The sequence below is a fragment of the Gobius niger genome (genome assembly GCF_951799975.1).
Source record: "Gobius niger genome assembly, chromosome: 3".
In the NCBI taxonomy this organism is placed as follows: domain Eukaryota; kingdom Metazoa; phylum Chordata; class Actinopteri; order Gobiiformes; family Gobiidae; genus Gobius; species Gobius niger.
In genome coordinates this window covers 14,009,435-14,036,233 of record NC_136854.1, presented here as the reverse complement: position 1 = coordinate 14,036,233, position 26,799 = coordinate 14,009,435, and the positions used below count along the sequence as shown (strand labels likewise).

The window sequence follows — 26,799 nt, the reverse complement described above, 5'->3', positions numbered from 1 at the left end:
AAATAGCTAGAATTAAGCAAAATGTCCTCAGAAAATGGAGTAATTTAAGGAAAACATGAAAACGTGCAAAATTTTGAGGTATTTTACTTAAATGTTGCTTGATTTAAGTAAAATGTTCTTAATGACACACATTTTTGGGCAAAATGTTCTTAATAAATACTAATATTTAAGGAAAATACTGCCCTCGCCCGGGGACCCACTTCCATGATGTGGAGCCAGGCTGATGGTCAGAATCACCTGGCTTTAGGATTCACCTATTGTACATGTTTTTAGTGGTAGGGGAAACGTACGCAGACACAGGGAGAACATGCTCCACACAGAAAGGCCCCTTTGGGAATCGAACCCAGGACCTTTGAGCTGTGAAGCTGAGGCTCTAACCGCTGTGCCACCGAGCCGCCCACTTTAAAGAATGGAATGTATTATCTCTCTGTGAGAATCAGTTCTTACATTAAGTAAATATTAATCTTATTTTTTCTTAAAATAAGAAAAAATATTCTTTGTCTAAAGCTGAAGAAGATTCAAAAAGTTTTTCTTTCTAGTTACAAGAAAAATGATCATGTTTTTTAGCAAATTTATCTGAACAAGAAATGGCTAGATTTTATTTCCTAAAACAAGATTTTTTTTCTCAAGAAAACTTTGCTCGGCAAAACATTATTACTTTTTAGGGAAAAAATAAGAACTTATTTCTTAAAGTAAGACATTTTTTACTTGCTTAGAATCCACTTTTTGCAGTGCATTTTCAGAAAACACAAATGACTTAGCTTCAGCTCAAAGTCATGCTGAATAACTGTTCTAGTGAAATTGGAGGTTTTCTTTCTTTCGAAAGATAAAGAATCCCTGTTTTCAGATCATTTTTGCAACACTTATTTCACCGATAGTTCCACCTTATGTCAGTTGGTTATGTCAGTTGTTTTATGCCCAAACCACATGGTTCTGAAGTGGCTATTTTGGAAGTAGACACATCATTTTGTGGATGTTTGAGCTGGCAGTCGACCTGAATGAATAGCATTTGTCTTTCTAATGTTCTAATTTTAGATATGTGTACTAATGACTATGTGTTACGCGGTCAGTCTCATTTCATTCAGTCTTGTTTGTGAATGATGAGCCCAATCAAATGCCCTCAGTGGTTTTGGACCTGAGTGACGCAGTCAGCTTGATCTTGTGTGGTGAAACATAATGAAGTCAATGGGCCTGTTCAGACCAGACATTAGCATGCATACTGATTACAAGAGGCTAGCATTAATCCCAGCTGTTAGCTCTCAAAGCGCCCTCGAGCGCATCCTCAGCACCAATCACTCCAGCAGTGTGCCTGAACCACTTCTGATTGGATAAGAGTGAAGGCATGAATGCAAACGAAGATAATAAACACAAGAATCAACATCTAATTGAAATATTAGTGAGAATGCAAAAAAAAATGACCCCATGTGAATTAGGGCGGCAGAAAAACAATGTTTCTGCTCCAACTAACAATTACATATCAGTGTGCAGTAGATATTAAATTGGTACCGCAACGGATTGGGAAAGGGCTGCACATGACAGCGCAGTCTGAGCAGGGATCTATGGAAACGCCGAACACTGTATGTGCGGATTAATCGTCACTGAATTCAAGGTCTGCCAGTCTTCCTGCTCCTTTCTCTCTGTTCCTTTCTTTGACACTGTGGTGACCTCCACAATTCACTTATTATTAAATAGATGTATTCCGGCTGCACTGCTCCACACTGCACTCACTCATGTTCTCATAATCATTTGATGTGCCACAACAGAAAGCTGGACAACATCAAGCCTCCACCTTCCACCTTCAAACACACAGTTGGTAATTACCACATGAAACAGACTTGCCTCATACGGGCGACTGCGAAGTGTCGCCTTCATGTGACATTTGTCATGTTTACACCGATAATGTCTCTGCAATTACTGAGCAGATTCACAAGATACAAAAAGTGGCACGAAGATCAAAATGCTCCCGGGCAAGGTTATTACCTCACTGCTAATCTTATCCTCTCATCGGGAAGCGAAAACACCCGTCATAGCTTCACTACAGCCACGCGGGACGAGCAGGGGAATTTTAATGCCATCGGTTTTTAGTCTTAGTGACAAAACAAACCAACATGAGCCCAACCCGTGTCTTTGTGCAGCTATGGGTGTGAGTGCTGTACCTACCATGCTGTTGGGCAGGATGTCCGGCCTCTCCAGTGCGATGGTGATGCAGTTGAGGAAAATGAAGAGAAGGACGATGTGATCGAACAGCTTGTGCGTGATGACCTTCTGACACCACAACCGGAACCTAAAGAAGAATCAATGATCAGAAAATGTCCAAATGAAGGTGTATGGCCCTTAAAAACACACAAGGGTACGACTGTTACTGTAGAGGGCAACAGAACAATGCAGTATACCATCATTGTGAGAATACTAAAGCCTCTCCTTTATCCTTCACACGTTAGCTGTGAATTTGAGCGCTGCGGTCGGTATCACCTCGGTCACTCAGGTGCTAACGAGGCTGCGGTGCCCGTGAACTTACTCGTTGTGTGGAGCGAACAGATACAGAGACCAGTCCTCGTGATCGTGGCACCACTGAGGCTTGTACGGCTCCACGATCCGCCTCAGCTTCACACCGAAACTCTGCAGGGAAGAATAAACCATGAGCTTCGGATTGTTTGCTACAAATCATGAATCTGCTGTCTGCCACCATTTCCTCCCTGTGTCAGATTTATGTACATTTGTTGTACAAATAATGACACACAAAGAACTTATTAGTGTTCAGAGTGTGAGAACGTGAGAATTTAGCATTTAAAATCTGCATTGGTTTCAGGGTTTATTCAATACTTAAAGGGATATTTCAGGATTTTTGACATAGGGCCTCATTTCCTCGTATCCAGAGTGTTGCTGGTACCTGGAGATATTTTGTTTTTGTAATTCATGCAGTTCTTATATTTGAAGAGTTTCGTGGCGCTAGGCTAATGCAAGGCTAGCGCATTTCTATAGTATCAGCTAGCCTGCATTAAAAACAGTCCGACCCGCTCCACAGTGCACCTGAGGCAAATCACTTATAACCAGACTAACCATATAAATGTCTGTGTCGATAGAATAATTTGAACCATTTTGCATTTAAAATACCTTATATTTGAGCAGCATCAGCTTCGTGGTTGTATAAGCTACACAGCGGCGGAGTGATCTGCTAGAAAATAAGTCCCTCAAAATGCGATCATTCATATGATGCAAGGTCAGTTATATTCCAAAAATTATTCTATCGACACAGACATTTATATGGTTTGTCTGGTGTTATAAGTGATTTACCTCAGGTGCACTGTGGAGCGGGTCACACTGTTTTTAATGCAGGCTAGCTGATACTGTAGAAATGTGCTAGCCTTGCATTAGCCTAGCACCACGAAACTCTTCAAACATAAGAAACATAAAAAATATCTCCAGGTACCAGCAACACTCTTTAATAACTTTTTTTATAAAAAAAAAAAAAAAATCTCAACATTTAATTTCAATTTTGGATCTTGTTTTTGAATAAGCTCATCAGAAGTGAAAAAATCTGTAAAAACTCAAATTTTGACTTGTTTTTTTGGGCTCGTCCCGCGAGCCTTTCCCGGGAAACATTTCTTTAAATATTTATCTGCAGAAAAAGCACAAACACATTCCTGAACCTGTTAAAATGAGTTATTTTTATCATGATTTCAGGTTTATTGTATTTATTTGGAAAATACAGTATATGTTAAACATATGGCTCATCATTAAAGACTGATGATGGTTTCTGACGGCGTACCAGTCAGGGACCACTGTTTTAGACACTAGTTTTATTCATTTTTAATAAATTCCTGCTTGGAGTGATTCTTTCTGAAATTGTGTCTCATCCCTACTGTAAACATAATCATACTGATGTCAACATAACATAGAAGACGTCGCTGAATCCACTTAGTGATGAACAATCAGAAATGCGGTGATTTGATGCAGCTGACTGTGAAAGCGTGTTCTGCACTTTGTCTGCAGAAAAACCTGGTCCAAACAAGCTCCACAATAACATCTTTCCAGCTGAGTTACATAAGTGCAGAGGGTATTTTCCAAACACAAACAGGTTGGAACGAATGCTTTGCAAACTAATGAGCAGAGCTTTTTGAACTTTTTATCACGTCAGCTTTTTTTAATAGAATCCAAACTGATACAACGCCTTTGATGGTAAATAAAGAAATAAAACACAACGGAATCCCACCTCCTCGTACTCCTCGTCCTCCTCGCTGTAGGGCAGTGTGGGGGCAGTGTCGTCGCAGCAGTGGTCCGGGAGGTGGTAGGTGGTCCCGTTACAGTCAGGAGGGTGGAGAAGGGGCACCTACATCAGAAATACAATGATGACAATGCAACCCGATTACAAAAAACAAACAGAATGAACCCAGTGCAGCGTAATTAACGACTGATATCTCAAACCGTGTGGCTTCTCCTGCCAGTTGTAACAAGATTTAATTGAAATGGAATATTACACCTCTTACATATAGTCATAATTGTAAAATATTGGGCAGGTAATAGGCACAGCAAAGTAGAAAAGCAACATAAGGCTGAAGGATGAATCAAAATTTAATCAAGTGCCCAGTTAAAAATAAAATTGGAAATTCAATTAGAAAGTCACGAAGGCTACAGTTATTTAGGTAACATAATATCCTCCACAGAGAACTAAATATTTCATCTAAATGGTGATTGAGTTTATATAGATGCTGCTGGTACAAAACAAGCTCTAACATGCCTTAGGTTTTATTAGTTAATCAGTTAATATTTGGATGATCCTTTAACTTGTTCACTATAAACTGAATCTGATCTGTGGGGTTTGTGGGATTTTTATATTTCATAAACATGCTTTCAAATCAAACCAGTAGAAACAATTGACCCTTTGCAAAAGCCCCGCCCCCTCTGGCTTAGACGTGGAGTCTAGCATGTGTCATCACAGGGGAGAGGTGAGTGCTACTACTCAGGGTTTCAGTATCAGCCGATATCCGATATTAACAGATACCAAGAGACTTTGTTCTTAAAAGTAGTTTTCTCTAAGTGAAAAAGTGAAAGGTCCTCTTTACTTCATTTTAAGTTCAATAAAGTCTTTTCTTGTCATGAAGTTGCAGATCAATTATCAATTATACTGTATCTATTAATAAACTAATGGAAAAACATTGAACAGGGATCACTGGATTTTTGACACTATCCTTAGGACAGGCTATTTTACTTTAAAAGCTCACATGAAATGATCTCATCATTACCAATATTTTATATCAGTTATTCTTTAACAGCGTTTCATCAACTAAAATACAAACACCGCTCCAGCAGTGATCAGTTTTATATTATGAGGCTTCTATAGGTATTTCTATCAGCCTTGATTAGTTGCTGTTAGCATTAGCATGCCCCCGCTAGCTTTAGCATGCTGTTGCTAGCCGCGGCATTTTGCGTGTACATTTGTGGGGGTTAAAACTAGCTCAGTTCTTAGCTTCATAATGACATACATCGTGCCCATATTCACTTAGATTTAGTCGGTGAAAGGTTTTTAAGGCGGTGTGAACCAAAACTGGTATCAGTTCAGTATCAGATATTTGGAGCCGATACTCGATATTGTATTTTTTTCAGTATCGGCTCCAATGTTTATGTTAGTGAAGTATAAATAAAATATGAACATTACTGTTAGCCAGTATTTACGTTTTAGTCATGATTCTCAAGTCACAATGTCCAGTGATTCTTCAGCCTCCCAATGCACATTGTCCACTCAGACAATGCTTTAGGTTGCCAGGTCCTATGGCTCAATCAAATAGGAAATGACCCAAAACATAACCTTTCCCTGCATTTGTGTCGAGTCATTTCAAAACTTTTCTTACACACACAGCCTGAGATAAATACTCTGTTATGAAGGAATGCAAAGCTTGTAACCCACGCAGTCATTTCAATAGAAATAACTATTGCCAGATAGTTGAATCATTTCTCACGCCTGTCACCTGCAGATAATCGGGCTGGTCCAGGGAGTGCTCCTGGCTGCTGAGGTTGGAGCTGGTGTGTGTGTCTGACAGCAGGGACTCCATCTCTCCAGACTGACTCCGCCGGTGCAGGCTGGGCCCTCTGCTCATGCTGGTCCAGCTGGAGCGCCGGCTCTCCGGACCACTGTCCCAGGGAGACTGGCCACAAAGGACACGCAGAGGTTAGACTTTGATCTAAAAAGACTCCACCACTATTCTGATAAAGAGGTATTATCGTAGTATTGAAAACATTCGCACTACAACTGCAACTAACAACAAACGTGCAGCACTATTTTTGTGCCATATCAACAATAACTGCGTGTTGCAATGTTAATGTAACCCGCACATGACTGCTAACTTCACAAATAATTCATACAGGGAGATCAAGGCAGAGCAAATGTAGTCTGTAAGAGCGGGAAAACAACTCGGCAACAGCGCTATACTTCCACAAACAAAAGGCCAGCGAGCGGAGACGGGCTGCAAACATTTCATTTCACTGTTGTGCTCCGACACAGCCCCTGATCTCTGATATCTGCTTCAATCCACTCAAATATAGAAGACACAGTGACACCAGGACCCCAGACACAATAATAGGAAGCGATAGGAATCTCCCATGGGACGCATCAGGAGATTAAAGGGCGATATAAACCCAGCTGTGCACATCAGCGGCTAAACAAGCTTTCAAATAATGAGAATTCCACTGTTTTGTAAATAATATGATTTGATAAAGCGAACACACAAAAAGAGTTTGAATTTAGTAGCAGGCGCCGTGACATGTGGAGACAGTTCCTTCATATATTTTCAACAAAGTTTAGGTTTGCTAACTTTGTGCTGAATGCTGCTCATTGATCAATTTCCCACACGATAAAGGTTGTGCATCGTTCTGTTATTGGAAGTACTTTTGTTCACCTTTACTCTGTTGGTATTTGCGTTTTTTACCAACTAAAGTTAATTCAGCACGTCACATTTACTTTACGGAAAGCTGAAGTAGGATCTGATTGGATTTTAAAGTCATCTTCCATTGTCATCTGATAACGCCGACTGCTCAGAATAAGCTAAATGCTAATGACGTAGCTATGGAATAATAATCTCCCTTTTATATTCTGATGAGCTCTCTCTGCCTCCTTATGAAGTCTGTTTCAAAGCTTCCCTCACCATGGGTCTTTGCTCCAGGCTGTGCAAGTCGGTGGACGCTCCGCTGGGCCGCCGCGATTGGTTGGAGTTCATGGTGGGCGTGGCCGCGGTGTGGGTGATGACGGGGAGAGGCGGAGCTACGTGGGGCATGGAGGCCTTGGGGTTGAGGAGTCCGTTGGGGGTCCGGATCAAGGCCTGGATCTTCATCTCTGCAGGAGCAAAGCGTGTGCGATCGTCAACCACTCGCAATACTGTATACTTCCATTCCCAGTAGTATATTACTATATTCAATTCAGTTTTTATGTTCTATCACACGCAAAGGCACAAAACGACTCATTTGGGAAAATATTTAAACCTGCCAGGAAAGCATGAAGGGTCTGTTCTTCGTTGAGGTTTTAAATCATGGTTATTTTTTAAATTGCTTTTCCTTACAAACAATAAATGTATCTCCAACTACTATTACACACCAAGTTATGTCATGATTTATTCAACTTTGAGATTGTGTGATGCCTTACCTATGGATTTGTTGAATATACAGGTTTTTTTTCATGTGACTATAGGTTAAAATGACTGAATTTGTGAAAACGGTAGTGTTTCAGCATTGGGATTTTTGGTGCTCCTGGCTCTTGGCTCTGAAAAAGGACCTGTTTAAAGAAAATCCAATTTAAACTTATTCTTAACTCTCAAACCTCACTTTTCTCGTCACCTTGGCCTGTTAAAAAAGTTTATTTCACTCTAATTTGAGGTTGAGCTCCTTGTGAGTGAAATTCTTTTATTAAACTATATTTCAGACCAGATTTCCTGACACATTCGCATTAAATTCTTTCTAGTGTCTCATTCCCTTTCGGGGGGTTGATCATTTTACCGGTGACATTAAAATAGGGTCAATTCAGTCCATTATTTTATGCTCCAGTTAAGTCAATTTTTGCAAGTCTCCAGAATCTGAACTAAGAGGACTCACAGCGTGCAGAGTTTAACTACGGAGAGAACAGGATGTGACTATCCAGCCTCTGTAGTTTTAAAAACTCTCTGAATTATGGGAAAGCTCAGTTGGGCACAGTACGGAGAAATCCAACGTGTTGTGCAATTATTGAGTAAAATATTGCCTTCCTCTATTAAAGCAAAGGGATAATCATTTCAAACACATCTCACCAAATCACTGAGTTACATTTTGTTGGTCTCAAATGGTGGATTTAAATTTTCCCTTAGGGTTAGGGCCTGTCTTTTGGGTTCGACATGTGCACTAGGGCTGCAACAATTACTGGTATTCAATAAATCTGCAGATTATTGTTACAATTAATCGCTTGGCTGTGGAAGGCACATGAAAAGTGAGGCACAAGACAACACAAGCACAAGTGTGTGTGAACCGGCCATTCCTCATTTGAAAGCTAAGAACCTCCACTCCTGCCCGGCCTGTCCCAGGACCTTCCTGGTGTTGGAAGCCGCTCTCCATTGGGCAGAGCTTTGCGTGACCTTCCCATTGTCTGGATTTGGAGCGGTTACTGCGTCTTTCTCAAATTCTTTCATTAGAAACAGCCAAGCGTTTTTAGACACTCACTTATATTAAAGCACTTGTGTCGCGCGCTATCAGTGATTAAATGTAGCTGCATTGTTATTGATAATAAAACACAATATTCATTCAATTTTGTGAATATATTAAGATAATTCTTGCTAATGGCTGAAATTTCGCGGCCCAGCCGGCCAAAGTGATAAGCAAAAAAGAAGTCTAGCGGAACCTCTGATTCAGAGAAACGTGTGAAAAGCATAATACATGCCTCCAATTATGCTTTTAATGGGGGAATAACACTGTAATGTGGCAAACGTTTAATTGAGGCTTATTAAATACAACAGGAGACCTAAGTCTTTAATATTCCATAACATAATAATGTATAAAGATGGGAAAGAGGTTAAAAAAAGTAAAGCCCCTGTCATTTGTGAGCATCCATAACGGTCAGACTCCTCTTCTGCTGGCACAGAGGGGAGTGAAGCTCCAAACCTCAGCTGCGAGTCATTAGCGCGACATGATTTATAGTGGAGGGAATCTGTTCCCTAAAACTATCAGAATTAGTTTGATGAAGCTGTCTGGACGTCAAAAACACCACCACCAAACAGAGGCACCACCTCATGACACCAACAGGACGGAGGCAAGCGGTTTTTGAGCATCATCAATATTTACATCACCAAAACATGAGCATACAAAATCACCAGGTTTAGATTAAATGTGAAAATTCATTGTCTTCTGTGGGAGACGGCTCAGTTATTACATCCAGGAAGACATGCATCCACACAGTAAATGAGAAATCTGGCTCTGTGATAGAGAACGCAATCACAAATCAGTCGCGGTAAAGAAGAAATCACCTATTGTTGCAGGTGACAGAATGCATGCAGTGTTTCACCTCGCCCTGCCATCATCAGCACCTCCCGCCCCCAACCTGTCAGACGATTGGCTTTTATTATGCAAAGTTAATCACTGATTGTCAAAACAGGCGTCTTTATCAAATCTGTTCCGCTAATCCGTGACAAACCCCTGTATTCAGAGCAACCCAAGTCGTCTTTGTGTCACGCTTTGCCTGCGTAATTGTTTTGGGACCTCTGCTCTTCGAGAGGATGATCAAATGTATATCAGCTTCATTCACCCAGGATGGCTGAAAAACTAAAAACTCATTGTTATTAGTAATGGGCATGTGAGGCACTTGACACCCCGGAGCTGTGTCTTCTTTAAACTCAGCAATCTCACTCATACCAGCAGATGTGGAGAAAAAGCTGGTATTAATTGAAGACCACATTCATGTTAAGCATTTGAATAGAGCCATATCTGGCCCTGATGATGCTCGGGTTACTTTTAGTGCAGCAAAAACTTTCACCAAGAACATTTCGTCCGAGTGTGCTTTCAATCAGAGTGCAGCCTTCATTGAAACAACCTGTGAAACTTTGAGCAGCTTGTGCGTCCTCCAAAACATCTCCTTTTTCTTCCAAATGTCTAAAACCTAGTGCAGGGTCGCCTAATGGAGGTTGTATGAAACTTTATTTTTACCATCAAAGTAAAAATGGACCAGCCGTACAAAGGGCAGGGTACCGTTAAACGATACGACCCAGGCCCAGTCGTACGTATGTGGAGATACCTGCGGCATACAACTCCCTCAGCTTCTCCTCGTCCTCGAAACCCAGCGACTGCCTGTCATCGTCCGCCTCAGATCTGTTGGCATCTCCCTGGAACACAAACACAGCATCATGTCACAAACGTCTTCACAATCAGCGCTCTCATCATCGTCGGCCGACGTTCTCTTGCTGGTGACGGCTACAGGGGAATTAGCGGGACGTGAAAGAGCGGGCGATGAAGAGTTTGCGGCAGACGGGCCTGGGGGGAATCTCCCGAGATCGCTAGTTGAGTTATGAGCGTGGCTTTGGCAGCGATCTCCCGAGTTGAGGCCAATAAAGCTTTAGTGAATTTAATTAAAATTCATGCCAGAAAGATGGCGGCAGGCGGCTTTGGCAAAGGCTATCTGCGTGTGTGTGAGTTGGGAGTGAGGGGCGGGGGGAGGCAGGGCCAGCGAGCGCTCTCTGATGCCGCAGATAAAAGATGAAAACTAAACAACAAAAGCTCCCCAGCTGCGAATGGCAGGCCGTATCAAACACATCCCCACCCCGGAGAAAAGTGTGTGAGTGAAAGAATGAGAGATAGGGACGGACAGAAGGGAGCGATAGAATATAATGGAGGAGAAAGAGCGCTGGGAGCTTCCCAACAGTGTGATGCCATCAGCACACAGCGCAGTGAAGGCGTGTTTCCACTGGAGTGGTGTGGTCAAGCCTGGTACAGAGCGCAGGGGCGCGACACATCTCAGATAAAGTGGAGCACCGTGGCTCTTTGAAAACACTGTGCTTTGGTCCCAGCAGAAGTCATAATCTGGAGCCAAACAGTGAAATCTGCTGATTGGAGCAAAGGGACTCCAAAAAGAAAATGAAGAAACTAGTTTGCAAAAAAAGCAAACTAAAAGCTTCTCACACCAACTGCGGCTTTACATTTACATCTATAGGTAAGAACATTTATATTTTACTTCATCACTTCATCTCATTTCTCAAATCGTCAGGTATTGTTGTCGTATGAATCACTGCTTCCTAAACAGTATTATCAGAGAGAACCGTTCCAGATTAATATTACAGAGCAAACATTATTAGCTCTGTAATATCAATTTGGCTTGCCAGGTTAGAAGATGTGTCCCAGGAGAGGGAAATCGGACTCTCTGCTCACTCAGAGGTACATGTGCAGGATGGAAGATACAAGGCAAAGCTGCTGAAGTCTATTTCAGATTGATTTCAAACCCTCTTGCAAATTGTAACAGCAAGAAATAAATGACCAATTATCCAATTCTTTCTCTTCTTCCATTGCCAAAAGGATGAGTTCATAGTAACACCAAAATACAGACAACTAAGTCAATTATTTGTTATCAGAGCTGCTACAGAGTTAAAAACAAAGCATAAAATCCACATGAACACATTTTAAGATCCGCTTGACTCTTACCTCTGCTTGGAAACCCTCAACCAAAATGGCCACCAGCAGGTTGAAGAGGACGTAGTTGCCGAACGTCATGAGCGCCACAAAGTACAGCGCGGCCAGAGGAGTAGTGGAGGCCATCCCGTTATACAGCACTGCGTTCCAGTCTTCCTGCGTTAGGATCTGCAGAGACAGGTGAAGAGGCGCGGTGTCAGTCATAAAATAGGCCCCGCAAACGCAACCTATTTTCCAAGTAGCTGCTCTCAGCAAAGTGCCCGTTTTCTTTGCGAACGCTCTAATCAGTTAAGCCGTTATGGCGCTCATCAGTGTTAAACGAGGCCCTGTGGCGGCGCACGTTCCATTACCCTACTCCCCCGTTCACTTGTAAACCTGCTCACTAGAGGGCTTTTGTGGTTTGTTGAAAAATTGAGTGCGAGCTTTCCCAAATTGGCGCAAATGAATTAATACGGAGCAGCGTCTGGGCGACTGCTGAGGACAGTACCAGCTGCTACGCGTGTCCCATTCCCATTCACGCCGCAATGTAATTTAGCAGCAATTTATCAACAGGGAGAGGTGGAAATGAAGTCGAGCTGATGGGCTGGGAGTGCGCGCGAACCTGGAACACGGTCACGATGGCCCACAGGAGGGAATCGAAGTTCTTTCTGTCCGGTAATGTGTCGCCGCTCTCCTGGCGCAAACCGAATTTGCAGCCGAACAGATGCATGCCCAGGATACTGGAATCAAACACAAGACAAAGTTAAGATCATTTATTAATAACCTCGCTGGGCTTTCAATGCAGTTCGATGGAAATGTAGTAAAAGCCTTGTACAAATACGTTGAGGTGAAGTGAATTGTAAGGAAATCTATTCATTGAAAAACATCACTCCTCGGTCACGTCCTCTATTGACGTACAAAGCGCTCGACTGCAGGGCTTGCCAGATTCAATTTGCTCAGTCTGTATGTTTCAAAGGGCTCCAGCTTGACCAAAAGTCAGCACTTAACAGCTGTCTCTTCACTAAGGGTCTGGGAGTTTGAGTTCTTGTTCCATGATTAAACCTTATGAAAGACACATCCATTAATAACTATCTTTTTTATCTTTTCAAAAGTTCAACTTCCCTGTTTATTGAATATTACTGCATTAATCATTAGCAAAGAATGCCACCAGGCTTAAAGGGACTATACAGTGTTTAAAAATGTTAAAATTTAGTATTTTCCTTCCCCTACATGTTCCAGCCATGTCCTAATGTGTAGAATGAGCTCAGACCTGTCACTGTCACTCAAAAATATCTTAAACATGAACAAGCTTAATATAGAACCTGCAATTACACACAAGACCTGAGGTGGCAGTAGTGAGTATAAAACAACCAACTTGCATCTAGTCCCTTCAAGTATAATTAAACACAAAACTCTGAGTGGCACTTTCCAGCACTATTGTATTGTTTTAAAGGCCTGATGCTAAGCACAAACCAGAAGCACATGGCTACTTAATATGTGTAAACTAAAGCTCAGCTGTCGGACTCGATTCTACCAGAGTTCTGGCTCTTAATGGAAGCACTGCAAAGGCAAAAATAATTCCCTGTAATGATAAAGCAGTGCAGAGCCTCCTCAGTGAGAGAATGAGCTACTGTGGACATTAGCGATAGCCACAGTAGCATTAGCTAATAGGCCATTATTTATTTGTTGAAATTGCCAGTGGGCCAGACCAGGTTGTTGGCAGGTAGATCTTTCTTTCTTTAAAAACGTTGAGTTGCTTTTGAGATGTGAACTGTAGTTTGTTTTGTTTGTTGATGTGATGCGCAGGAGACAGCCAGCACCTGAAGATGAAGATGAAGAGCATGAGCAGCATGCAGAAGGTGGCCACGTTGTCCATGGTCTTCATGAGCACCACCAGCTGCCTCCGGAGCGCGGGCAGGAAGCGCACCAGCTTCAGCACTCGCAGCAGTCTGAAGGTCCGCAGCACCGACAGGCCTCCCTCCGCCTCTCCCACGATCTCCCACACGCTGCAACGCAAACCAGCACATTATGAGAACGCCTACACCCGTCCCATTAAATCAATACTCGCTTAACCTTCGCGACAAATGTGTACCAATCAGCGCCCGAGTGCCCCTGGGCGGGATAAGAGCTGAAATCTTGTGACATGCTGCAACCAAAAGGAGGAAATGGGCCATTGCTACAACAGAGCGGGCAATAAACGTAGTGGGAGCACACAATAAACAAGCGAAGCCTTCAAGCGCAGATACATAATTTAGCTTGAAGTACTACATAATGGAGTATTACAGACCCAGTAGACTGCGAGTGTACCCATTTGGCTGTGAAAAGCAGCCTCACACTCACAGTTTTAAAGAGATATACAGTGGTCGATCTAAGCCAGGAGCACTGTTTTCATTTAGGAATACTGAGACATTTAAATCATGTTTTAATGTAAAGGGACACAGTATATCTGGGATTTACTGTTCATGTAATATCAACATGGTCATGTCTGGAGACAGCTTGAGTGAGGATGTTTATAATGCGCCTCTGTGTGCCAGCCGGTAATGATTTTACATAAAGCAACAGTGGCTTTACAAGAATTAAAATGGAGCTTTCATTCATTTAAAGAGCTGACAGAGACTGGGCTGTTTCATTTCACTACATGACCTGACTAGGCATGAATATAATATAATGCGTTATTCCTTTTTAAATTGCTGCGGACACGTGGCAGATGAAATATACAGTTTGACATGATTTTTTAAAAAGCAAAGAGACTGAAAACAAACAGAACTAAAGTACAAACTCCAAGTCAACGTTCTGCGATGTGCAGCAAATCATTTATCTTTGATAAAGTAATTTTAAATAATGGATTCCAAAAAGGTGACAAGGTCAGATCAGTGAAGTTACTGTCTGTGTGGGAGCCCGTCCTTAATGACGCAGCAGAAATGATGCAATGAGTCAAATCTAATTTTAAACTTCAGATTCCAAATGAAGTTACAGTAAATGCATTCATTCATCTCCTTCCACTTATTCCTGGAAAAAGTAACAGCAAATGAAGCCTATTAAGGCCAGAGCACATCGAGATGCTCTGGCGGTCTGGAATACACATACCGAGGGTGTGGGGAGTAGGGCCTGAACAACGACTGATATTTAGAAGTCGACTTTATAGTCATGAAAGTCGACGTAGAGTCGACGAGTCGTGTGATGACGTCATCATATTAACAACGGAGGAATAACGCCTGATTAACAACAAGTACAACATGTTCACGTCCAAATCCATCACGTAATAATGTAGGCTCACATGTAAGCAGGTTTTACAGCGTATTTTCTGAGTTAATGTACAATATAGTGGCTTATTACCATTTCATAGGTATTAACTTTATATTTAGGCAATGCTCAGTGTTTACCTGCGCCTCCATCTCATAGTGACTATGAGTAGTCGACTAGGACCTAGTCGACTACTCATAGTCACTATGAGATGAGATGTTCATGCCCGAGTGGGGAGTGTGGTGCAGCTCGACCCCGCACAATGATTCAACTCTGCTGAATTGGGACGTTGTGGCTAAAAACATACTTTTCTTTCTTTGTGGGGAGGGGGAGAGGTGCAGCTGAGGGCAGAGAGAGCATCATTGAAACAGTGCGTGCAGGTAAACCCTGTCTGTCAGCAACTCACCATCAACATGCAAAAAAAACAGCCACGTTTGATCCAAAAGCATTGACCTATGTGTCCGATTAAACGTTGAGCAGCTTTCTGGTTCTTACAGTAAGTTTAAGACAAACAGGCGGAGTAGTCAGTGGTCAGTTAGTAGCATGGCCAGACACTGAGACATATAAAGACTGCTCGTGTTACACAACCTGTTCACTGGGAGGCAAAACGACTGCTCACGACACAATTATCCACACCTCCGCGGTGACGGAAGTACTAGCAGGAAACATCTTGGTATCATATCTTAAGTTGTAAGTGGCTCTGCCACTGGAAGCTGATTCTAGTATTACCTCGTGCAGAGGAATGAAGATGAGAGCACTTCACACCTCCCATGCTGCAACTGCAGCTCTGAGTTGAAATGTAATAAAGACACAGGGATATCCTGTGTCTGCGGAGAACTTACAAAAGCACTTCTTGTTTGTTCCCAAACTTAAATGGATTTTCTTTTTCAAGCAATATGAAGTTTCTGCTGTGACAAAACTTGAACAATAACAGCTCAAAGTTATAAATTGGACCGACTTTGAAGAGGAATATTATGCTTTTCGCAGATATTTGGTAAAAATCTCCAGTACATCTTGATAATTATATTAAGGCTTATTAAAAAAATACTAATTTTACTTCCTGTCTGTATTCCCCTCCCTACGCCATTCACTTGCCCCCATTCTGTGATTTGTGATTTATTTATTTTCACATAAATAACTGCAGAAATTTTGATTACATTAAAAAAGAAGAATAAAACGTGATGGAGTGTGACAGAAACCCCAAAGGGCTAATACTTGGCGTCACACCCCTAAACAAATTACAGATCTCACGTTTAGAGAGAGAACATGAACATTTCCTTCTGGTCAAATACAAAACAGATGAAAAATCAATATTCTGCTGAGCTGCTGTCAACACACGACATTAGTAACCAGGAAATGACTGTTGTGAGTTTGAGTCCAGTCTCCAACAATTTGAATTCACTGCTTTTGGTCCAATAATATTCCATTGGTAATTTCGATCATAATTATGAGAGAAAATGTGAGCAAATAAAAACCACCCAAATACAACAGTAAGTCTTAAAAACTTGTGAAACATGTGAATGAAACTCCAGGTTTCAGGCGCCTGAAGATAAGGGGTACACCCGATGATTGAATGAACAGAATGTGTCCCACCTGATGATGACAATGATGCTGTCGAAGCCGTTGTAAGGGTTCTTGATGTATCCGAACAGGCCCAAAGCCAGGACCTTGATCAGCATCTCCAGACTGAAGAGGCTGGTGAACACCATGTTACTGATCTCCAACACATCTGTCAGCTCCTGCGGCTGAGGGAGACAAACAAGACACATGTCACGTCATCGCACACAGTACAGAGCAAGATCAGTCAAAACATTTCATCCGTATGACAGCAAATGAACAGCAGTTGGAATCGACACACTGAAGCCATGTGTGGAGTATTTTCTGAAAGTAACACTGTGATTTTTCTACTCAGCTCCATACAGTATTCTTACTGCAGGCTGTTTACAGGTGAGTCAAGGAATAATTTAGTTAAAGGTCCTGTACTGTTCCTGATTTTTTAGTATCACTGTCTAATGCTAGCAAAAACTAGCTTGCAGAAACACAATTAGGGTTGCAAAAGTTCCGGGAATTTTCAACGTTGGAAATTGTCCATGGGAATTAATGGCAATAAACAGGGAATTCACAGGCAGATAAAAACTGAAGCATAAACATTGGATTTGACAGTTAAACACAGAAATATCAGAGATGAAAAGTCTCAAAGAAATCATCTTCACCATGTCAGGGTTTGAAGAGGACAGTGTTTTAGGTTGTGACCAAAACAAAGAAGGGCTTTTGGAAATGGGACAGACTCGTTCCATGTTTCTATCCATCTTATTCACCAGGTGTGTGCAGTCTGACAATACTGTATGCTTTAAAAGTCTATAATTTAGGTCTGTTCTGTTTAATTGGTCAGAGTCTGACATGATCTGAGTTAGAGACAGTTTAATCAAGCACAGAAAAAGTCAAACTAAATCATAATATAGCAGTAAGAGCTCCCAATTTTTTATTTATTTCTTACACCATTGAGAGTGACGTTTCGGGCCTCATGCCCTTGTCTTTGGCCATAAAGCATGTTTTGACCTGACGACCTCACACTCTTGTATGGGTCTCGAGTGTGACATCACTCAAATGGGTAGTTCATCGTTCACTAATTATGTATTCAATTAAAATGCATAAATATTATATTTTGTTGTTGTTGTTTTTTAAAGCATTTTAACAGTTTTTAATTTTGACCATTTCCATAATTTCCAAGCTGAAGTTTCCATTGAACGTTTTCAGGAAATTTCCAGAAATCTATTGGGAAATTTCTGGAATTCCCTTTGCAACCCTGCAAACAATCAATAAAAATGCTAAATAATTATGTAGATAGTATTTAAAAGCAAAACAAAACAATGCAAAAAAAGCTACTACATATTCAATGAACTGAAGGAGGAAAAAACAAATTTAATTTCTCCATTAAACAATAATAAAATAAAAATCAGGCACAGCGCCTTTAAACCACCCTTTGATGCTGCTGCCAGTGTTGAAATGAAAATGCTTTTTAGTGTGATTTAGACAACGTAAACTCCGCTGTCCGTTTCAGTGAAAAGTATTAGTATTTCAAACCCTTCGCTCTTCTGCCAATACGAAGAAATGTATGTGCATCATCGTTTGAAATACATGACTTTGAAAGTCAACATTGCAATACAAGACAATAGTAACAGCTCATTAATTACACATATACTTCCTCTGTCGACACTGCTGATGCCAAACTCTATTAGAGCCGGATATAAAAACAAACACTTTGCCATTTAGTGACATTTCTCCACCGCTGTGTCGGCTGCTTCCCTGTGCGCTACACGAGGCGCAGAGTAAACAGAGAAATGTGCATCTGGCTAAGCTCAGTGACATCCGCGTGACACCGCCGCCTGCCCGCTCTCTGGAGATGGAGAGAAGAGTCCTCCGAGGTATTCCGCATGACGCCGCTTTGGCCAAATGCGACGGAGGGGAAGGAACGTGTCATCCTGTGCTACATAAGTGAGCAGCATCAGGCTTTGACGGCGCAGACCCGTTTTCAAGTGTTAAATGGTAATGGGACAGACGCAGGTGAGCCTGCCACACTTTACAAAACTAGGACAGGCAAATTTCAAGGCCTTTTTGGGGAGGGGGGTCAGGTTCAAAGTAGCTGCAGTGCTGCTGAGAGGATACAGACAGTGGGACAAATGCTCCATGAGAGGGAGCGAGCCGGTGTGCGATGTGCTTAGACAGCTCGTGAGGTGCGCCAGCTCCCTGTCTGGCATTAGCTGGGATTCCTTTATGCACGAGGCAAACACAGGGACAGAAATAAACTAGCGTCATGAACAATGGCTGTGTAACTATATACAGGCATGAAACTGCATGAGGCATAGTATAACAATAATCTAGATTGTACTGGTTTGTCTACATTGTTTTTTAAATATTATCATAAATATTGCTCGGCAAGTATCACGTTGATTGACTGAGGATTTGTTTAGGAAAGAGACAATCAATAAAATGAAGATAGTACTGTTCATAAGCCATAAGTTGACATTAAATGTAATATAGCAATAAAAGGTTTTTGAGGAGTAGAGAGAAGTCGAGACTTACTCCAAATATTAAAAATAAGATCCAAATACGCATCAGTCAATTCAGCTAAAATCACATTGTGTCATTCAGCACCTTTTACTCATGCCAGATTTACAAGATCAAATGTAAATGTTACATTAACTGAATAACTAACTCAGTTAATGTAAAAGTTTGTTAAAAAACATATTTCATGCCAGAAGAACACATGTTATTAAACCCATTGTCAGTAATACACTTACTGCAGTAATATTTTGCCATTTGTTTTATTTTATTTTAAATGCCATTTAGTGAAAAAGGAGCTGAGATTCAGTATCTCTTCATGAGTGACGTCCTCCCCTTAACGCGGACCCTTTTGTGCATGTTTTAGTGGTAGGGTAACACAGGGAACACATGCAAACCGCCCACAGACAGGCCCCCCCTGACCCGGGAACAAAACCTGGACCTTCTATGACTAAACTGGACCAACACAGGTCATATTAGGAGTGAATGAATGAGATAAAATCAAGATGCTAAAGCTTGTGTCTAAACGAGATACTCAAATGATCAGATCCTGTCAGATGTTGGTTAAATTCCCATGAAAACATTAAAATTTTAGCTTAAAAACTGCTTGAAATTAGCAAAGCGTTGGATCGATGAAGATAGTATAATGGAGATGGTAGCAGCGAGAATAATTAATGTCCATGTTTCTAAATCATTTTGAATAATTAAATAGAGATTACATTTACAATTTATGTTCAAGATTCAGTTTGATGCACATAATTGTCATGATTTAAGACTTTTGAGAAAATGGTAGAGAAGCTCTGCTGTAACTGCTCTCTCCTTTAACCTTTTTATCTCCCAGTGGAAAAGTACCCACTTACTACAATGTGTTTCTGTACTGCCCCCCTGCACACTGACCAGACAACTTCATCCATCACTGCAGTATCTCACCAACACGACTAGAGCCAAATGCTAACCAATTTAAGGAATGAAAAGTGCACACCCCACTAACACAGTACTTTCCCTCTTTCCATTATTTTATTTTATTTTTGCCTGCACTGACTAGTGCAACGAAAATCTATCTTGACACCGCAAAAAATATGCTCCGAGTTGCTCAAGATGAAGTGAAAAAAGACCTAATGATGTAGTTATTGTAATGTACATATATTCTGACATTAAGTGAGAATAATGGTTAGCAAACAAGCAGGTGTGTCAATCACATGTCATGATTCATAGGCGAACTAGGGGGAAGTCTACAGGCACGTTTAACTTAGTATTTACCTAATCCCAATGAAGAAAATCAAGTATATACTGTAGATATACACTTGAGTGGATCATTTGTTACATTTTGAAACCAGTTTTTGTCACCGCAGTTAAAGTTTCTGCACATGCTTCTCACACAAAAATCACTGGGCTAAATTTAGCTGCTAACTGGGATTAGCGTGTCGGCATCTGTTTGCGATGTGATAACAGCAGATCGTTAGTTAGCATGAATTATTTAAATATTTAAATGTCTACAGTGATGCTGCAGATCCTGCCCAGTTTGTGACACAGTTTATACGATTCATACGAAACAGACCGTCTGCCTCTTGTTTGTTCAGTGCACTAGTCCCGACAACTACTTTAGTCAAGCAGCTGATTATCTGTTGTTATGTCATCAAGGAAACACAAAACAAAGTATTTAGAAAGTAATTAGGTAGAATCAGCTCTAATTAAAGCGACGCAATTAGACTAGTGCATAACTGCTACGGAAATCAACTGAAACCACTCACTGGGTAAAAGATTTGGGAAGTACAAAATCAACCGCTCATCATTGTATCCATCATCGCTAAAGGAAACTTCTTCACTTGTGCTGCTTCTAGCTCTGCCTCCTACCACCACATTTACAATTTCGGGACAGAAAGTAAAATAATATAAATGTATAGTTACATTTCAACACAAAGCTCAGTGTTCTCGGCAGCGCACAATGTCTATAAGTCGTCTTGAAACAATTCAGATATCGCCTATAGACACAACGTGACATTGACTGAGTGTGCACATAACAGAGGGGGCTCTCTCGGTCTTACAGTAGAGAAAATGTCAGCCTCTGTAGGGGTTACTGTAGGGGACTGTCCCACACTGACATGACCTGTTCTGTATAAAGCCTGTACACACTGTGGGTTGTACTGTAAGGTCTCTAGAGTCAGGTCAACATTATGTACACTGCTTGGCCAAAACATGCACTTGGGCTTAACTTATTTATGATCCGGGGCTGCTGCGGTTGGTCAGGTCTCGGTTCAGCGACACATATGAGCCCAAAGAATGAGATCAGCTGAACATCAAGAATGACCAGGTTATTCCATCTGTTACTTCTTCCCTGATGGCACAGGGCTTACTCCAAGATGACAATGCCAGGACTCAAAAAGTGAAAGAGACGACACTGTCACTCATGGATCGGCCGCCACAGAGTTCAGATCTTAACCTCATTGACAATCTTTGGGATGTGCTGGAGAAGGCTTTGCACAGTGGTCACACTAACCCATCATCAATAATCTTGGTGAAAAAATCGCTACGCTGGATCTTTTGGCACTGCTGAAGCTTATTGAAACCACGCCACAGCAAATGCGTGCTGTAATCGAGGCGCAACATATATTAGAGCTCGTGATCTTTTTTGTAGGTGGCGACTTGGTCAGGTAATGTACATATATGTAGCTGTGATGAGACCATTGTAAAATCAGTTTATGGAAATGATTTGCTGCATGGACTCTCCCAGATGCTTCTGCTTCACCAAAGAAAGTATGACTATAAACACATTAGGGATGTTTACAGAAATCCATTATGATAACGGCCCCGGGGCCATGTCTGCCGGTCAACCTGGGCCGATAAGCTCCAGCCTCAACGGTCCTCCTATTGGTGCTGAAGAGTCTCGCTAAGGTCACGCAACCAAATCAGCACTTTAAAAAGGCTCTCCCCTCTGTGCATTCCATGCATCTGATATGTTCATCCCCGTGACCCGCCCTGAGAGCGCACGATGCCGGACAATATCTCCGTGCTTTGCTTCTCTTCCTCTGCAACTGTATATGTGGCTCTGAGACCAGAGCGCTACTTGTCGTGTAAAGACAGATTCCACAGCCCCGGGCCACACGCTCTCATCTTCATTCACATTTTCCAAACGAAAAGATTTACTTCTTGCCAAACGACATATGCGATGGTGTGCACGGGTCTAAATGTGCGCGTGCTACCACGTGCACAGTCACAACTTGACCCTTTGGACACAAACTGTGTGTGACAGGGTGAAAAAGGCTGTCGCTCTATTCATCATTTCACAGCTCAAAGTCGTCATTTCGGCTCAGTCCCTATGTAACCTACAGCCAAAGCTAACCAGCAGCCTGTGAACAGCATAAAAGAAGAAAAGAAAACCTTGGCTTTAATATTTGTAACACATTCATACACGTTTATACTGATGCCTTATGGAAATTATATGTGCTAAAAGTGCTAATATGGAAATAAATAAATTCCAAATGTGGACCATTAAAATACTTATATTTGCTTTTAAAGAGCAATAGTATTGATAAATCCTTAACAATACCCAATAAAACATAAAATCACTGAGGTCTTCCATCTGACTGAAAGGTGAATATTTTTTGCCTTAGACAGCTCAAATCTAAAATGCATGGTAACTTAAAAATCAGTTCCATTCTAACATTGTGTTGGTCCTGCTTCTGTAATATGTTTTGACACAATTTGCCTAAAAAAATAATTTTTTTACAATTTAACGGATTGTGAATTTGAAATAACCTTTACACTATCTAAGACTTAAATATCTACTCTCCAGTCTCCGACCTCCTCTCTGCGGGAGGAGCGTGTTCGCCACCACCCGGCCTCTGAGCTGCCAGTTCCTCCTCGTCTCAGATTGGAAAGGGGGTCTGGAGTGTGATTGAACATGAATGCGCTAATCACAGCTCGAGTCAATAAACGCAGGCTCCAATCAACACGTCGTGAGGCAGGCATATGGGATCAGCGTCTGTGTGTGTGAGAGAGAGGAGATGGAGAAACTCATAAGACCTGAAGTGTTAATTAAAGCGTGACCCGGGGACAGGAGAGAGAGCGCAGTAGGAGGGCACGGCTGACTGCTCGATAGGATAAGGGCAGGTTTCCATCGAGCCTTATTCTAACAACGTCCACCACAATATGAGATGTTTCCATTGTCATGCAAAGTTGCTCTTTTGATAGGAAGGACTAAACTAAATGGGCTTTCGTAATTAATTGTCGTTACACTGAAAATGTGAATGTAACGGGCGCGTTCTGACAATTACAGAGACGTGGGATAAGGTCATTCAACATTCAACAGTTTGGTCGTCAATTTGCTGCTGTGAAATTACAGAAATTTGGTTGAACTGCCTGACACTGTGCAGCAGTCGGCAACCAGACGATTAGCTCTCTCTTTAGCCTCAAGCTCAGTCGTTAATGTTGTGGTTTTCAAACTTTCCTTCAGTCTCGTGTTGTATTTTTATATAGTGAGTTTTTGATAAGGATATAAGATAAAAGCATTATAATGAAATATGCCTTGACCTCACCTGCTGGTGGTACTCGATGCCCATAGACAGCGTGTTGATGAGGATGGCGATCATGATGCCGCGGTTGAAGTATCGGCTTGCCACAATCAGCTCCAGCTTGTTGCGCAGGCGGGCCCAGCAGCGCAGCAGCAGCAGCTGCCGGCGTTTCTTTGGTTTGGCGGGGGTGAGGGCGGTATCGGCGGAGCGGCCGGGGCCGGGGCTGGGGGCGGGACAGCGGCACGGGCTGCTGACGCTGTGGCACGGGCTGTTGCCGAGGAAAGTGGTGGTGCTTTCCGGGTGCTGGTTGTCATTGTCCCCAAGTTTGTTGTAGTAGCAGTAAGGACACAGCGGGGCGTCTCCCGGGACCTCTCCTGGCAGAGCTAAAGCGGGATGTCCGGAACAGCCGCCTTACGGGAGGAGACAAAGAGAAGGAGATTTACGATAGATGGAGATTTATGGGGTCGGTCGGCGTTTGCGTTTTTTGGGGGACATTGAGTGGCGTCTTTGGTTTCAGCGCTGGACAATGTTTTGCTTAGACACCTGTGCACTGTGAACTTACTGAATACTGACAAAAACAATCATCATCGCTGGAAAAACCTGTATGAGCCGACTGCTAATTCATGAGCTCGACGTGGATAAATGTGGTGCGCAAAAGGCCAGCGCTGTCACTTCATCAGCTGTTTTCACCTGCGCCTCTCTCTCAAACAGACTTGAACACCGGGCAGCCTGACAACGCTGATTTTGTCAGTCTGAAAATGTACAAACACTTGATTATGTCGGCGCGTCGCAGAGAGAAAATGGCTTTTTGACAACTGGAGGGAGGTACGTTTGCTGAGTTTATGGCAAACTGCAGCTCAGCCAAAAGCGCTTTCCTTGAACAAACTGAAGCGAAAACAAACTCACATATTAGTTCTGTAAGCGCCACAAGTATCCAGCCTGTCTCTCTGTCAAAAACACCCCCAACCCACTGATGTCATTAGGAGTAGCTTACTCCTCCTGATCATTTCAGCACTCAAACTGCCTCTATTGCTGGGTTGCAGGTGGCATCACAGCATTCTAAAGGCCTATACTATAATAGAGTAAAAATTATTTTGTTTTTGAGGACATTTTTGGTCTTGTACAGAGAGATCGTGGACCCAGTGACTGATATTAATTATCATACATTTTCTGTTTAGCTATGACTTGTGAAAGTGTAATGCTGTTAATAGGAAAAACTGGCTCCTGACCCCCCGTCGATGACATTCTAGAACCTGCAACCCACCAATTGTCTTGCTAAAGCATGAAGCTATTGCTATTGTTTGTCCAGGTTTTGAGTGCACAAAGAACGTTCATGTCATGTTTTTCCAACATTTTACTTCCTTTCTTCTGAATGGTTTTCACAGGTCAAAAGAAAATATCAAGGTCCACAGAAGAAATCTAACAATGTGGTGAGTTGAAGAGCAAAAAGGTGAAGTGAAGTTTTTTGCTTCTGACTCTGCCTCATTGTTAGGCTTCTAATCTAAATAATATGGCACAGTTATGAATAATTTGAACTGTTGAACTGCTTTTTCTTTTTTCTGACAATAGACCTGCTCTAAAAGCCATATTGATCCGCACTCCTGTGGAACCACGCCTTCAGTCGCACTCAGTATGCAGATGTGTCTTTAATATATTCTCTTTGTACTAGAGGAGAACATTAATTTCATCTCTAGTCGAAGGGAAAACAATACAATAACATGCAGTGCGGTTGGGATGCTCCGTACTGGGGTAAGTCCTTTTATTAGAACAGAGACGTATGGGTCTGTTTGGGGGAAGGGGGTGTGGAGGAAGGACAGAGAGACAGAGGGGGGAGAGAGAGAGAGGAGGGTGTGGAGAGGTTGCAATATCTCTGGAATTCATTAGCTTCAGCTTGAGAGGAATGCTCCAACGCCATAACAGCGGCACGCTCTGTTGTCATCGCAATTACAACAAATTTATATTACAGCGGATATGCTGCATTCAGTGGAGATTTCCTGTGGCGTGTGGCTGTGAAAGACTAGAATACAAACAAAGTGACACCGTTATCTACAAGACAAACTGAATCTGAACTGAATTGATGTTAATCAACAGTTTCTGAACTCACTTTGACAAAATATAATCAAGATTGTCCTAAAATGTAGCAGTAGTATTAAAATTGCTTCTTCCCCAAAGTACACTCAGAGGTTTATTGTTTTAATCCTAATACACTGTTTTCTATTGCGTATTGAGTGGAAAATAAACTTGCCAAGTGTAACAGCTCCTGCCACAGCTTCTGACACACCTTCAAATTGACACTCTGAGCGCAAAGCCATTTTTCTGTTGAATTTACCAACTTCCTTGACAACAAAATTGAAGCTGCCACTTCTTTTTTCTTTAACGGTCAAGTGGCAAAGCCTTAACTGTAGAAGCACTCGATGGCCAGACACAGAATGCTAACAACTTCCGTCTAGAGGTTTGGAAATGTACTGTGTGATTTTTATTTGGTTGTGCTTTACGTTGCAGGACATCACAAGGTAACAGCGCGGAAATAGCACGGGCAAGACACAGGGTAATGGGGAATACACACTGAACATTCAGTCAGGCTGTGTTGGTGTGATTGTGGACGGGGGTCTGGGCTATTTTAGGGCGTTGTAGCTTTAAGGTAAAAATTAAACACGCAGCACGTCATTTATTTCACTACGGGAGAGTTTAAATCTGTGCACCACTGTGCGCCCAAGGTCGAGACGTTTTGACTTTGAGCTGTGAACAAAACTCACCGTGCTCCAACACCAGCTGGGGCAGTTTGTTGACAGTCTCCGCAGCAACCAGCTTCTTCTGCTCCTGGCCTTTTGCATCCGTGTGACTCAAGAGCGGAGAAATGATGGGATAATTGTAACCGCTTCCTCCGTTCCCCACGCTGGGCTCGGCGGGGGGCGGGTGAGGCTGGATCGTCTGGCTGTGGTGCTGGTGGCGATGATGGTAGAGATGGTGGAGGTGGGATAGGTCATTCGGGACGTGGCCCGAGTGCCTGTGGGCCAGCCCGTTCATCTCCCCGCCCGCCCTCCGCACCGTCCCGCCCCCTCCTCGCTCTTTCAGACATGTGCACACGCGCCGGAAATGCGCGCTTGTCAGGGTGAAGCAGCGGGACAGGCGGCGCCAAGCCTTCCGCCCCAAGTGCGCCAGGTAGCGGATGATCTCCTCGTAGCAGCTCCCCGGCTGGCTGTCGCTGGCCAACGTGGAGGCCGACTGATGGAGCTGCCGGGCGCGCTGCTCCGACTTCATTAAGGCATGCTCCCTCTGCTTTGTTTCCGAAAACTGGGTTGCTATGACAACCAGGCACAGGTTGATCATGAAGAAGGAGCCCACCTGAGCGATAACAAACACAATATTCAAGTGCACT

At 42.4% G+C, this 26,799-nt stretch overlaps 1 protein-coding gene across 1 annotated transcript in view; it reads right to left on the bottom strand.

Moving 5' to 3' along the window:
* The window catches only part of LOC306961434 (voltage-dependent T-type calcium channel subunit alpha-1H-like), a 98,225-nt gene that overhangs the window by 26,023 nt on the left and 45,403 nt on the right, over positions 1-26,799 (bottom strand). Inside the window, exons 9-20 of the mRNA XM_079554175.1 lie at positions 26,177-26,765; positions 23,445-23,830; positions 16,441-16,592; positions 13,425-13,610; positions 12,227-12,344; positions 11,638-11,793; positions 10,241-10,328; positions 7,140-7,327; positions 5,967-6,143; positions 4,214-4,330; positions 2,519-2,619; positions 2,161-2,284 (exon numbers count right to left, since the gene is read on the bottom strand). Coding sequence (XP_079410301.1) covers positions 2,161-2,284; positions 2,519-2,619; positions 4,214-4,330; positions 5,967-6,143; positions 7,140-7,327; positions 10,241-10,328; positions 11,638-11,793; positions 12,227-12,344; positions 13,425-13,610; positions 16,441-16,592; positions 23,445-23,830; positions 26,177-26,765 — 2,382 coding nt within the window. The remainder of the gene's footprint in view (positions 1-2,160; positions 2,285-2,518; positions 2,620-4,213; positions 4,331-5,966; positions 6,144-7,139; positions 7,328-10,240; positions 10,329-11,637; positions 11,794-12,226; positions 12,345-13,424; positions 13,611-16,440; positions 16,593-23,444; positions 23,831-26,176; positions 26,766-26,799) is intronic.